Here is a 13,405-nt window from a genome sequence, read left to right as displayed (position 1 = left end):
CATATGACGTGTATGCTAAGTTTTGCTATAGGCTGAATATGGGACTGTCTAACAAGCTTTCTCTGTTACATGAAGAAGACACTTTTAGAAAGACAGGCCTCTTGTGCCTGTGCCCAGTCACCAAAATAAAATGTTGGCTGGTAACACTTGTACATGTCATCTCCTGCTTTATTTGTGGCGACCTAAATAATAAGCGAAAAGTGATCTTTTCCTCACCCTGACCAAGTGGTTTTTGTGACTAAGCCTAACCAGAGCATGAGAACAGCTCTGTCACAAGATACAATTAAAAACTGAACCTAAAGAAATGCAAAGTTTCAACATACCTGCGGTTTGCAGAAACCTACATTGCCAACATTTAGTCTGGCGTCTGTGTAAACACTGCCTGTGTCTGTAAACCCAGAAACTTCCAGGTCTAAGTGTTGCATGGCTAACTGAAGCAATTAAAAAAAGCTAACGTTAGCTTGCTAATACATGAGAGTGAGAGAATAAAAAGCTAAAGGCAGATGTCTGCTTATGCTATAGAGATTACTGAAATATCACCCGTTCTCCTCCAGCTTGCCTCGGTCCCTCTGTGCTCCTCGGTGACGCTGAAGTTGGGCCATGTGATGACACTGAGGTACCACAGAGCATGTGTTGCCTCCCTCAGCCCCACACACACTTGTGTTGCTGGAAGCATTAACATAGCCAGCAGCCCTGCCACCTCCGTGTCGGCTCGCATCACAGCCCTCTGCTGCGAGCACGTGGATGCCCCCCCGCCCATTGTTAGTCTGGCCTCATGATGAGAAAAACGTTTCCCCCTGATGTCATGCTCTGACCTGAAGCTGATGAGTATCATCTACTAAATGCTGAGAATTAGCTTTGGCATTAGCGCTTGTCTTTGATTTGTAAAATCTTACTCAATAGACTTTTTTCACATGTTATATATTTCAATCAGAGAATCCCACTGGGAAATTCAGTGAGTTATTGATTAAGGCTGGCGTTGAGGAATAACATAACCAACGTTTCAAATGTTTCAATCTCCCATACTTCCTAAGAAGACACTCAAAACCCTAACGCATTGCTTACAAACTCCCAGAAGGGTGATTTCATTTGAGTAAAACGATGCCCACTCTGTCATCCTGCAGCGAGCCCAGGGAGCGGCAGGCAGAATGGTATAGATCTCCTCAATGCCAAATGCCGGGCACGGACGAAAAGAGGAGCACCCAGATGATTGGGTATATTAAAAGCTTTCTCGTCCCGTGCAACAGCCTGGTGATTGATCTCCTTTGACGTGTCCTTTTACCCTGTGTCACATTAATAAAGTACGTCTCTGCTGAGAGACTGACAGACTGCCTCCTCCTCCTCCGAGAAACAGAGAGGGAGAGGAAGGAAGAAAGATGGGAAGAGATCAGAGACAGAGGAGGTACGAAGATGCTAAAGATGTAGACGCACAGATAAAAGCATTAGCAAAGAAAGAAAGAAAGAAAGAAAGAAAGAAAGAAAGAAAGAAAGGAGAAGGAAAGAGGAGGAAAACCAACAAGTACCAGTCTTTCACCGCAGGGATGTCACTTTTATTGCTGATCATTATGGCAGGAGAACCTAAGTCAAGATATTCATCACATCCATCATCACAGCAGGGTGTGTTACGGCGACGTTACATAATTCTCCTATCGCACGGCAAAGCTCATCTTGCGAGCCTTTATGTTCTCCCTCTGTTTAGTAGTCTCGAGTGAATCGTATATGCCTGACTGGCAACTGAGACTGGAGCAGCTTGAAGAAATCCCTCTGGCCATTTTACACAGGATAATGTTGACGGTCCTTCCTGCTCATGCTGCCTCATTACTCACAGATGCAGGTAGAATCAGTTAATGGTAACAACACAAAACAGCAGTGTTTGCACCACCATAGCAGTAAACCTGGTGGGGAAGACTGGAAACAACCAGGTGCTGATCAGTCGCCCTGAGAGAAAAAAACCTCCTTCATTCTTTGGGATATCTCGTCTGTAAAAGACGTCTGCTTGCAACTCAAAATGAAAAAACTTTAAATGACTTATGAATAAATTATGTATGGATTATGACACAATATTTACTGAGAGTGTGTGTGAGCAAAGACTGGCATAAGTTGCGTGCTGATTGCACTCTTGTTGCTCTGTTTGCTGTATCACCAGACTCCTCAATGAGATCCATCACTCTGGAGAGAAACGACCTGCAGAGGAATTCAAACCGCCTTTGTTAAACTACTTTTAAACTTGTCAGGAGTGGCTGAAACTTTCTCTGACTTAAATACCTGCATTTTCCTGTTTTTTTAAGGGATGTTACATGTCAAGTACGTTACTTCTGTATGATGGGAAGTCATGAGAAACACTTAAGAGTTCATGGTTATCCTAACATCATACCCCCTATTTATAGTTTAATTTATTTTATTCTGTTCTCTCTTATTCAACTAATCAGTATTGATTATCAAATCCCAAAACATATTGATCAACAACAGTAAAATCCTGCAGCTTCATGGATCTTAAACAGGAAATGCAGAGCAACATCTGTCCTCTTCTCCGCGCATGCGCAGTTCATTGCTAAGGAAGAAAGGGGAAAATGTCTTTGACGAGGTGAGTACCGCGACCAGGCCTTTTTCTGCTTTTAATCCACGAAAATGTATCATATGTCGTTCAAAACGTCACGATCTAGAATAAATACATCGCCGTTAATTTTTCACATTGCTGTTTTTGGTCTGTCTGCCATCGTTTCCGTATTTTTTTCAATCAAAGCTAATGGCAACAGCTAATGCTAACGCTAGCTGAAAGTGTAAGCTAACACGAAACGTCTGGCGTTAGCTAGCGTTAGCATGTTTAGCAACACGCAGCCGTGGCCACAACACATGTTCGTCAACTGTTTATTAGTGGGCTGTTTGCTACAAGCTTGAGTTTGGTGGTTGTAAATGGTAAAAAGATAAAAGATGATCGACTGCTAGCTAGCCGGCTAGCAGCTTTTAAGACGTCCAAACAACGCGGCGACGTAAAGATAACGTCACTCGGAGGGGTTAGCTTTCGGCTAACGCTAGCTAGGGCTTAGAGCAGCTGAGTTATACATAACAACGAGGCTCAGATCTGTGCTTTGTGTGTGTGTCCAGCTTTTTACCGGCGCCGACCCAGCTGTCCCAGGACCAGCTGGAGGCAGAGGAGAGGCTCCGGGCCCAGAAGTCCTACTCGACCGCCCTGGTATCGTCCCGCAGAGAGCCCCCTCCTTATGGACACAGAAAAGGCTGGGTGCCTCGCTCACTTGAGGTAAATCACTTTCTGTACTCATTAGACACTTTTCAAATAACATAAAACAGTTTGGACGGGTTTTCTAGCTTGTGTGTTTGTTTATTTGGTGGTTGGGGATATTGTTTGTATGATGTCTCACACTTTATGACATAGCTAACTGTGGAGACCAGTCAACACCAAGTTGATGTTCACATGTTTGCTGTGAAATCTGTGTCTCTGTAGGATTTTGGAGATGGAGGCGCTTTCCCAGAGATCCATGTGGCCCAGTTTCCTCTGGAGATGGGTCGGAAGAGGAAGACGAACAACGCCTTGGCCGTGCAGGTGGACGCAGAAGGAAAGATCAAATACGACGCCATCGCCAGACAAGGACAGGGCAAAGATAAGGTACACAATCCTTCAGTATACACTGTCTTATGGTACACATCGTCACGCTGGTTTAATTACTATAAGAGTCTCAGTCTGTTTCATTAATTTCTTCCTTCCTTGTTGCAGGTGGTCTTCAGTAAGTACACAGATCTTCTTCCAAAGGAAGTTCTGAATGAAGATGCTCCAGAGCTACAGAAGCCTGACGAGGAGGCCGTACAAGAGGTAAGCCATGCTGCAGTGTGTCGTGTCACAAGTTGTCTGCAGAAAGTAATAGAACCAAGTAATTTATATAACAATGTAGGCCCTGTCCACACGCACGGGTTCTTCTTAAAACATCAATTTTTTTGCACATTTTGGCCTTTTGTACACACACAAACAACGTTTAGGACACTGAAAACGGACCCTTTGGTAAATTAATTTCAGGGGAAGGACATTTAAATCTCAGTTTGCTGTGTTTGCGTCTGGATCGGCAGAAACAGTTTTTTGAAACAATGAAATGGACACCCAAGTTCACTCACTCCCTAATTAGGCCACATCAGTGTATGTAGCATCACTGGCAGATGTGAACCCAGAGAGTGTGTTATGATATTGCAGTGTTTGAGTTTGTTCATTGGCAACCAACCGCACAGTAAACAATCAGCTTCCTGTTTACACCGGCACATGCTTGCCCAGTGTATGTGAACGGCCACGTGATATGTGTTTTCAGCTGTGTCGGGATGGACAGAGATTATTCCTAAATCGGTGCTAAACAGCTTGTGTGATAGAGAAACTTTTAGTTTTTGAGAATACTTATGTGCGTGTGGACTCGGCCACACTGTAGAGTGAGTGTGTTAAAACATTTAGTCTCTATAATAACTATCAAAAATATACTTTTATGACATTTTGCCTTAACGCTACAGAGTTTAAAGAAGGTAAAATTGCTAATCAGTCTATGTTTAAACATGTGTCCTCTGTAGCTGACAGAGAAGACCCGAGCTGCCCTGGACAAGCAGGTGTCTCAAAAGATCGCTGCTGCCATGCCTGTGAGAGCTGCAGACAAACAAGCTCCTGCACAGTACATCAGGTATGTATTACAGTTTTTAAACCATTGAAGTACACAGAAAGTCTATAGGGAGAGAAGGATTATTTACGACTGTGAGCTCATATAATGCTACTTTGACATCATGTGGGATTTAAGGGAGTGATGAGAAAGATTCCATGTTATGAAACACTTAAGTACACAGTGATTATCAATTTAAGTGTCCTCTCTATCGCCTGTATTTGAATGTGTTGGTGAAGGTTAAAGTTTTATTCATGGTGACACTTTTCGTCCTCTTTGTCTCTTCTCAAGATACACCCCGTCCCAGCAGGGAGTGGCTTTTAACTCGGGGGCCAAACAGAGGGTGATCCGCATGGTGGAAATGCAGAAAGATCCGATGGAACCGCCACGTTTCAAGTAAGTAAACAAACATGTGTCCAACACCGTCACTTGAAGCCACGTGTGAAGGCTGGGCTGATAGATTTAGATTATACAGGGTATTTAATGTAAAACGTACAATTAATGTAATTAACTGTAATCCGATGCAGGCAGGAGTACAGGTACCTCTACCAGAAGTAAAATAATAATAATAAAATCAGTATTATATTTTTTCATGATGTCTTGATGCATTTCGTTTGTGTCTGTCGGTGATGATGAGTGTCATAGTTTTTTAATCGACATTAAGCATCAAGTTAATATCCAAAGGAAATTAAGGATTATGAAGCCGATGGATTTAAAAGAAGCATAAAAAATTAAAACCCATTTGGAAGATTTTGGTAGAATGTGAATCATTACTTGTTAAGTTAAAGTTCTCTCTCATGTAAAGTTTCCTTGCAAATCTTAATCAATAACTCTAGTTTTAATCGCCCATTTGCCCCTGATATATTAAGATGTCTAAAGTTGGCTCCTCCATTATTAAAGAACTTTGCTTTTAAGGACCTCATTTTGACCAAAATGTCAAATGAAACTCGACAGTTTCTTTCATTACTGTATTCATTACTGTATTTCTCTGCCCCCTCAGTCTGTAATGACTCGATGTGTTCGATTGTATGTTTCAGGATCAACAAGAAGATTCCTCGAGGACCTCCTTCTCCCCCGGCTCCCGTCATGCATTCCCCAAGCAGAAAGGTACAGTCTGCTGGAGGGTTAGAAACATCCTGGTTTTCGGTTCTTTCATGCTACGTTGAAAAATCAAGATGACGTTACTCGCATTGTCCGAAAGATATTATGTGTGACAGAGTTTCTCCCTTTTGTTGTAGATGACAGTGAAGGAGCAGCAGGAGTGGAAGATTCCTCCGTGCATCTCCAACTGGAAAAACGCTAAGGTAATGTGACACCAGAGCCGACTGGAACATTTGGCTGTGTTTGTATCTAAATTTCACACATATTGTGAGTAGGTCATGCAGGCTTATGTGTTTTTAAAAACGCTGTCTAAATATTTGATTTTAAGTACACCGGTTGTCATGGTAATTCCACTTTCATTGCCTTTTCTCTACTCTTCTCATTGCTTTCTCTCGATGTGCTTCATATCTTTCAGGGTTACACCATTCCTCTTGATAAACGTCTCGCTGCTGATGGAAGGGGGCTGCAAACCGTTCACATCAATGAAAACTTTGCCAAGCTGGCTGAGGCACTCTACATCGCCGATAGAAAGGTACGCAACCGTTGTTCATTGCCTTAAATGTGTACCCTTTGTTAAAGTCCGTATTTAATTTCCATACTGAAATGCGGATTGTTTCCATAGGCCAGAGAGGCAGTGGAGATGAGAGCCCAGGTGGAAAAGAAGATGGCCCAGAAGGAGAAGGAAAAGAAGGAGGAGAAACTGAGGGAACTGGCTCAAATGGCTCGAGACCGCAGGGCAGGGATCAAGAGTCACGGGGATAAAGGTGAGTCCTGAAGATAAGGATTATTTTATCGGTTTCTGTGTGTATGTGTGTGTGTTTGTGTTCGTGAGTGCAGCAGAGTCTGTTGTCAGTGTTTTGCCAGTTCCAAACCTGGAGCGCGAGTGGCATAAGTGATGACAACATTTTTCAGCCTGCCAGCGTTGACAGGACCAGTAAGCTGTGAAATGATGTGTCTGCTCCCCGACTGATAATTTACATATATTTCGAGTAGAAAAATCAATGTTTCATGTCCTGTTTCTGTACATAGGTTTTGAATGACCATTTAGATACATCACATCGAATCAGAATGCAAAAACAGATTGTTTTTGTGAAACAAAACCAAAATCTGTCAGATGTGTTTTTGTTGTACAAGTTTACTGACCGTTGACGGTGTGTATCAGCCTCCTGCTCCACATCTCTCCCGTTCCTATACCATATATTTTGTTTCTATTATCTCTCACATCACCTACAACCCACCTCTGTCTTCTCATTTCACTTTCCCTCTCCATCCTCCATGTTTCTTTTCACCTCTGCACCATTTCACATCACCTGTCTCCCATTCCTCTCCTCATGTTGGTGTTATTTCTTCTAATAAATGTCCCTTTTGTTTCTTCCCTTCTCCCCCTTCTCTCCCATCCATCTTCACCCGTCTCATGCGGCAGGTGGCGAGGACGGCGAGGCCAGAGAGCGTGACGAGATCCGCCATGACAGAAGGAAAGAGAGACAGCACGACAGGAACATTTCCAGGGCGGCTCCTGATAAGAGGTGCTGCACACGCACTTTAAACACACTGCATGTGAACTCATCCACCCCGCTCACTATATACACACACACACACACACACACAGCCACACAGATACACCGCTCACTGCTGAATCATTCATGTGGCCAGCAGTAATACTGAACAAACGCAGCAGGATCCAGCACACTTACTCAGGCAGTAGTCCTTGTCTGCAGTGATCCACAGACTGTTTGTGCATGTGTGATGCATGATCAGTTTGTGTGTTGTGTTGTGTGTGTGTGTGTGTGTGTGTTCTCTGTCAGGTTGTCACTTGATGGAATTGTGGGTCTCTGGAGGAGAGAATGAATTTAAATTCAGAGCAGAGCTCATTACAATCACAAATCCAGCTGTCAGAAAGCAGAAACCTTGTTATCTTAAAATTACCTTTCACTTAACTTTGAGATGGCAGTTTGTTGAAGGACAGTCAAGATGTCAAAGTCACCAAGAAGTTCATTAAGAAGAAACTTTCATTTTTTATTACATACACACATTTCATCCTATATGAAGCATTAATGGCAAAATCCTTGAAGGTTTTGGAAATATGATTTAAGTTATTCCATTATGTTATACCCAGAGGCTTACATAAAAAGTTCAGCCAACATCTTATTATATTGTCTGACTCTGTGAGACTTTCCCTTAAGACTTAATTTTATTGCTACAGCACTAAATTCTTATCTTTTCATGTCATTGGTGTGTGTGCTTCATTAATGTTTTCCTTTGAATCCCTACTAAATATCCCGCGTTGTTTTCTGCTCCAGGTCGAAGCTGCAGAGGGACCAGGACCGAGACATCAGTGAGCTCATCGCTCTGGGCGTCCCCAACCCTCGTTCAGCCAGTGAGGCCCAGTACGACCAGAGACTCTTCAACCAGAGCAAGGTTCGAATATATCATATCTACAAATGTATCAACATGAAAACTGAATACTGGGCTCTGAAACGTTTCCAAATTAAGAGTTATAGTATTGCAAGGAGAGAGAGACGGTTACCTTTCATTAGAAAGAGGAGATAAAACTTTGATTCTGCACTGTAGAAATTCACTTGTTACAGCAGCTCAAGAGCCTGAAACAGAAGGAAAAAGGAGTTTGAGTGATAGATAAATGTGAAACTAGATGAAAACAAGACGAAAAAATACAAGTGCATGCATGCAGTCATACACATGATACATCTGACTGTTACTTTGTGGCAAGAGCATATGTCAATGGGTGAGAGTATAACTGTTCTGATCCACACTCCAGTCCAGTAAGTTGCAATAAGTGGTACAGTCTCCAGTGGTTTGCATTTTCCTGGATAGGGGGCGCTATTGAAGGGTTAGATGTAGTAACTTCATGCAAGAAATGCCTCATAATCCACATGGTGAATTAGTTTGTCTTGCGTACAAAAGGAAAGCACAGTAAGAGATTTATTAGCTAGTACCTTATTGTACATTTCTATATTTTTTCTAAAAGGCACTGTTCCTTTCACACTCTCTCTCTCCAGGGTATGGATAGCGGTTTTGCCGGTGGTGAGGACGACACATACAACGTGTACGACCAGCCGTTCCGCGGCGGCAGAGACATGGCGTCGAACATCTACAGGCCCAGCAAGAATATCGAGAAGGACGCCTACTCAGATGACTTCGACACACTCATGCAAACCAACAGGTACTGTGGATTACTTTGTTTCTCCTAATCTACAATAACAATATTGTTTAATCAATAACAGTAATTGCATCAGTCAAATTATTAGCGTAACTGACTGTGTTTTTGTGGCGATCATCACCAGACATCAGCCAGATTAAGCAGCTTTTTTCTCTGAGAAATGTGACTGTTGTATTTCTAATTTATCAGGCTACGAACAGCACTGCAAAAGTTTTAACCTTCTCAGTTATAATTAGAGAATATACCAATAAAAGCTGCCTGAATCATTTCGAGGTCGTTCTGCATTTATTTTGAGGCAAGCGTGCACATGATGTCCCAGCAGGAGCTCGTGTCCTTGGGGCAGCAGTGCCACAGTCTACTAGTCGAGCATAGCCTGTCCCATATGTTTAGTCACCAGCTTGTCATTGTCCTCTAGGAATGTTTAGCTGGCTGCGGGGCGTTAGACCACTGTGCAAAACATGGAGAAGCAAATCTTTTACTTCAGTAAATTCTCTGAGACATAAAAAATACATAGACTCCACACAGTGTCCTGATGCTTTGGATATTTCTTCTGAGAATTTGTTGAACAAGACGTGACCTTCCAGCTGTTAGCTCGTAGTTTTAGTACTGTATCCTCCTTCCTGCTTTGAGGATCCCTCAAGGACAAAAAACAAGTACAACATGACAAACAAACAGAGATTGTCAGTGAACACAATATAAAGACCTTCAAACCAGTCGGAGAAACAAAGAATGTTCACTGTAATCATCCTTCCTTCTTTTTCTTGTTTACCATCAGGTTTGTTCCAGACAAAGAGTTCTCAGGTGCCGACCACGGGCAGAGACGAGAAGGGCCGGTCCAATTCGAGGAGGATCCTTTCGGTCTGGACAAGTTCTTGGAGGAGGCCAAGCAGCACGGCGGCTCCAAGAGGCCCTCCACCAGCGGCCGCTCAAAGGACGACTACCACGACAAGAAACGCAGGAAGGAGTGAGTCCGACCGTGCACAGAGTCCACGTAGGGCAGCTGCTAGCAGGTTGGAGGACGGGGAGAACATCGGCACCCTGTCAGTGGTCCACAGGTGTTTTAATATACTCAAGTCTCTATCAGGAAAGATCTGTCAGAATGCTTGTTTTCTGTGAGTGTGAGAGGCTGAATGATGTCAAAGATGCTCTTTTTTCCTCATTTTTGTTTACTCTGCTCTATTCCCAATATTAAGCATTTGTTGTCATGTAAAATATGACTCGTACATCTAACACACGTGGAGCTGAACTGAAAGCTGTTGTACGTGTGAGATCACCCTCTGCATCTGAAAACATCTTTCTGTACAGGGCAGCAAATGTCACTCAGATGCGGGAGGTCATATTTGATGATATTTTGGTCCTTGACATGTGTAGATCTTAGTTATTGAATCTTTTTTTGTCTCTATTTTTTTTTAAACATGTATACAGAGTGCAGCCGGCAGGAATTGTCCATTTACATTTACATTTCCCCCCTTTGAGTTCTTGTTCACTGTGTTTTATTTAAGCCTCTGGTGTATTTGTGAACACAGTTAAAGCCCGTGTTTGATGGCAGACATGTACAGCAGTATAAATCAGTAAGATGTAAAGCAAACCAGCTTTATAATTCTTGTACATTACTACCAATGGAATAAATTTCATAAAGTGTGTAATTGGTATCCCACTGTGTATGTTATTGACTGAATAATGTATTTACAAATGTAGAAATGACACGATATTTTCTCCCCGTCAGCTTTTTTACAGTCCAGCTCTGAGCTGCTTAATCTAAACTTTTACAACATAGTAGGAAGTCCATTAGTTGTGTAATTGTTACAGTTTGCTCGTAGAAGATTTCCCTCATTTTAATCTCTTCCGAGTAACGCTTCCCATTTACATAGATGATTAAATGCCCAAACTGTATTCAGAGAAGCCATCTATTACAAAATGTGAATAGTGACATTTTTCACCAGAAATGGGCTCCGCGATTTACGCGATGATTAGAACAAAACTGGTCCCATTAATTACAATTAATTATGACTCATGCAGTCTGACAGTTTTATTTTCCCTGGCTTCGGAAAATAATCAACGTGGCATCGCGCGGCCCAGCAGACTCTGCACGGTGCCATCTTTCACTCATGCCTGAATAGGGCTGACAGTTGTTATACGCACATGATTTATGTTTTCTTCAATCTGCAGTGTTTGTAGTTATGGCTTCCTGTATTAGTGCAGTGTTCTGGAGTTACATGCTTTGTTTTATTGCTGGTCTTTTTCACAATGTCAGGAAAATTATAGCCTTAGAACTGTGCAATGACACATCGAGGAGCTTAAATCTAAGCCAGATGAAATTGAATTAAATTGTTATATCCAAAAGGGAAACTGTACTTGGCAAATGTTTTTGCATCAGCTAAAGTTTCTCATGTTCAGTCCAATTTCATAACTTAAAGCCACCTTTTGTTTGCCAGAATCTCAATGGGATTTTAATGGAGTGCACACACGTGGCAGTCAAAACCTAAGTTTAAAGGTGCAATTCGTACTACATACAAATAGACCAGAACAGCTAACTGCTGCTAACTGTAGCTGTCGTTAGCTAGTTGGATCAGTTAGCCATGCAGCTAGCAGTCCAGTTGGAGTACCAGGGGAGTGTTGGACCAGGATGTACCGGGGCTAGCTGGTTAGCATGCTAACTTCAGTATGTCTCTGCAACACAATACATTTGATAATGTCAAAACTTATTTCTTCACATACTGTTAATTACTTTAAGGGGATTTTTTTGGAAAGTTTTCAACTAAAATTCTTACATATTGCACCTTTAAATCTACAATCATTTATTTAGGGGCCTATTCACTGGTGGTAGCTCTCGGAGCGTCTTAATAATCAACTCCCTGAATTCAAACTTTGACATGTTAATCTAAACTCACTTTGAGCTGCTACTCTGTCAAAAATACAACGGAACAACAAAAAACACATTTAAAGACTGTAGCAGAATAAACGACAGCCATAACTACTGTCGGGTTGGGTTACTGTTGGGTTTAATGTGGGAAAAACTTTTCGAGTTACGACTTTGAATGAATTTTTCTCACTTTGAGATCACAACCGACACAGCTGTCACTGCCCGTTGGGTCAGAGGAAGGCTTCTGTGAAGCACTCCAGCTTTTTGCCAACTGAAGGACCAGACTAAAACACATTAAACCCTCCTTCAATTACAGCAAAGTGGCTCTGATGTGATTTCACACTGACCTATACTCGTGTGGAGAGGAGCTGACATGCTCAAGAGTCATCCGATTCTTGACGAGTGTGGTGGAGAGGCTGTCCCCGTCTCATCCCTCTGCACGAAGCCATGACTCTGTGGCAGGAGAGGGCCCCTGATGTCATTTATCATGTCGGGAGGCCTAGATATTTTCCTTCTCATTCTTTGGCGTTGCTCTACTCTCCGTGCAGTATCTGCCTTGTAGCACTCACATGAATGGGGAGCATGATCAGCCGTGTGTCCCAACCCCTGCGTATAAATAAATGCTGAATAAATGGATGGATGGAGAAGTCCGTCTGCTACCAGTGTGAGGTGATTTAAGGACAGCGGGGGTTTATTGTGAAGGCCTGACGTGAGTGTCAGTGTGAAGAAATCAATCTGACGTCTACCATCTCAGTGTGACTGATTCATGAGGCGAATAATGGCTTTTGTATGTGGTTTTTTGGAGGCACATTTCTGAACATGGCTCATGTCCTTGCAGCAGGCAAAATTTTAAAAAAGAACATTAATATTAAAGAAATAAATTTTAAGCCAACACGATCAATGAGAGCTTTTCAATCCAGCTGGGCTCTATCTCAAAACAAACAGAAAAACTGCGCTCTCCCTTCAGCCGGCATTTGGGGCTCGGACCATTGTTGGAGCGGTAAGTGGACAGCTTGATAATAGGCCTCTTGTCTGCCTTTATGAATGTGCGCGGAGGAAGATGAATGAGATTCTTATTCATGAAGGTAACAGGAAATTGGTTCCTTGGCATCGCTTTTGTGTGCTGTTCGATGTAAACGCTGAACATATTGTGCCGGGCCATAATGGAATCCTCAGGTTGCAGACAGAGACCATGATGGATAGCCTCTTATCTGCGCTCCACAAGCAAACAAACCCAGAAATAATAAACGATATTGAGTTGTTGCGGTGCATCTTTTCACTCTTTGGACTTGACTGTGGATAGCTTAGCTTGTTTTGTGATGCCTTTTGTGATATTTCTCCCCGGTTCCTCCCCTCAGTGGCAGCAAAGCAATAAGTTTGGTGATAAATGCCCCCACTGCTCCTGTTGACCTGGCCAGAGAGAGATCTTATCTCCCTCCATGAGATTTCCTCTTGTCTTTCCAGTATTGAATGCTGCTGCTGCTGTAACAGAGGCAGCCTTTTTTGTTTTGTTTTCCAGAAACACACCCACATCCATCTGAAACAAAGGTCCTATTTCCTCTGTGCCAGCGTCGCTGTTTGTGCTTCATTCATATGGAGAGATGAGTCATTTTAAGG

General features: G+C 42.6%; 1 protein-coding gene across 1 annotated transcript; it reads left to right on the top strand.

The window, feature by feature from the left end:
- Window positions 1–2,523: 2,523 nt before the first annotated feature.
- snw1 (SNW domain containing 1) lies at window positions 2,524–10,577 on the top strand. The gene is made up of 14 exons (XM_073493070.1): window positions 2,524–2,584; window positions 3,106–3,259; window positions 3,464–3,625; window positions 3,734–3,829; window positions 4,564–4,670; window positions 4,938–5,042; window positions 5,684–5,753; window positions 5,885–5,950; window positions 6,163–6,279; window positions 6,370–6,511; window positions 7,171–7,273; window positions 8,048–8,165; window positions 8,765–8,928; window positions 9,701–10,577. The coding sequence occupies exons 1-14, from the start codon at window positions 2,571–2,573 to the stop codon at window positions 9,891–9,893; spliced, it is 1,611 nt and encodes a 536-aa protein (XP_073349171.1). The 5' UTR covers window positions 2,524–2,570; the 3' UTR covers window positions 9,894–10,577.
- Window positions 10,578–13,405: the final 2,828 nt, after the last annotated feature.

This window comes from Pagrus major, chromosome 22, assembly GCF_040436345.1.
Source record: "Pagrus major chromosome 22, Pma_NU_1.0".
In the NCBI taxonomy this organism is placed as follows: Eukaryota; Metazoa; Chordata; class Actinopteri; order Spariformes; family Sparidae; genus Pagrus; species Pagrus major.
This window is presented reverse-complemented; position numbering and strand designations above follow the sequence as displayed.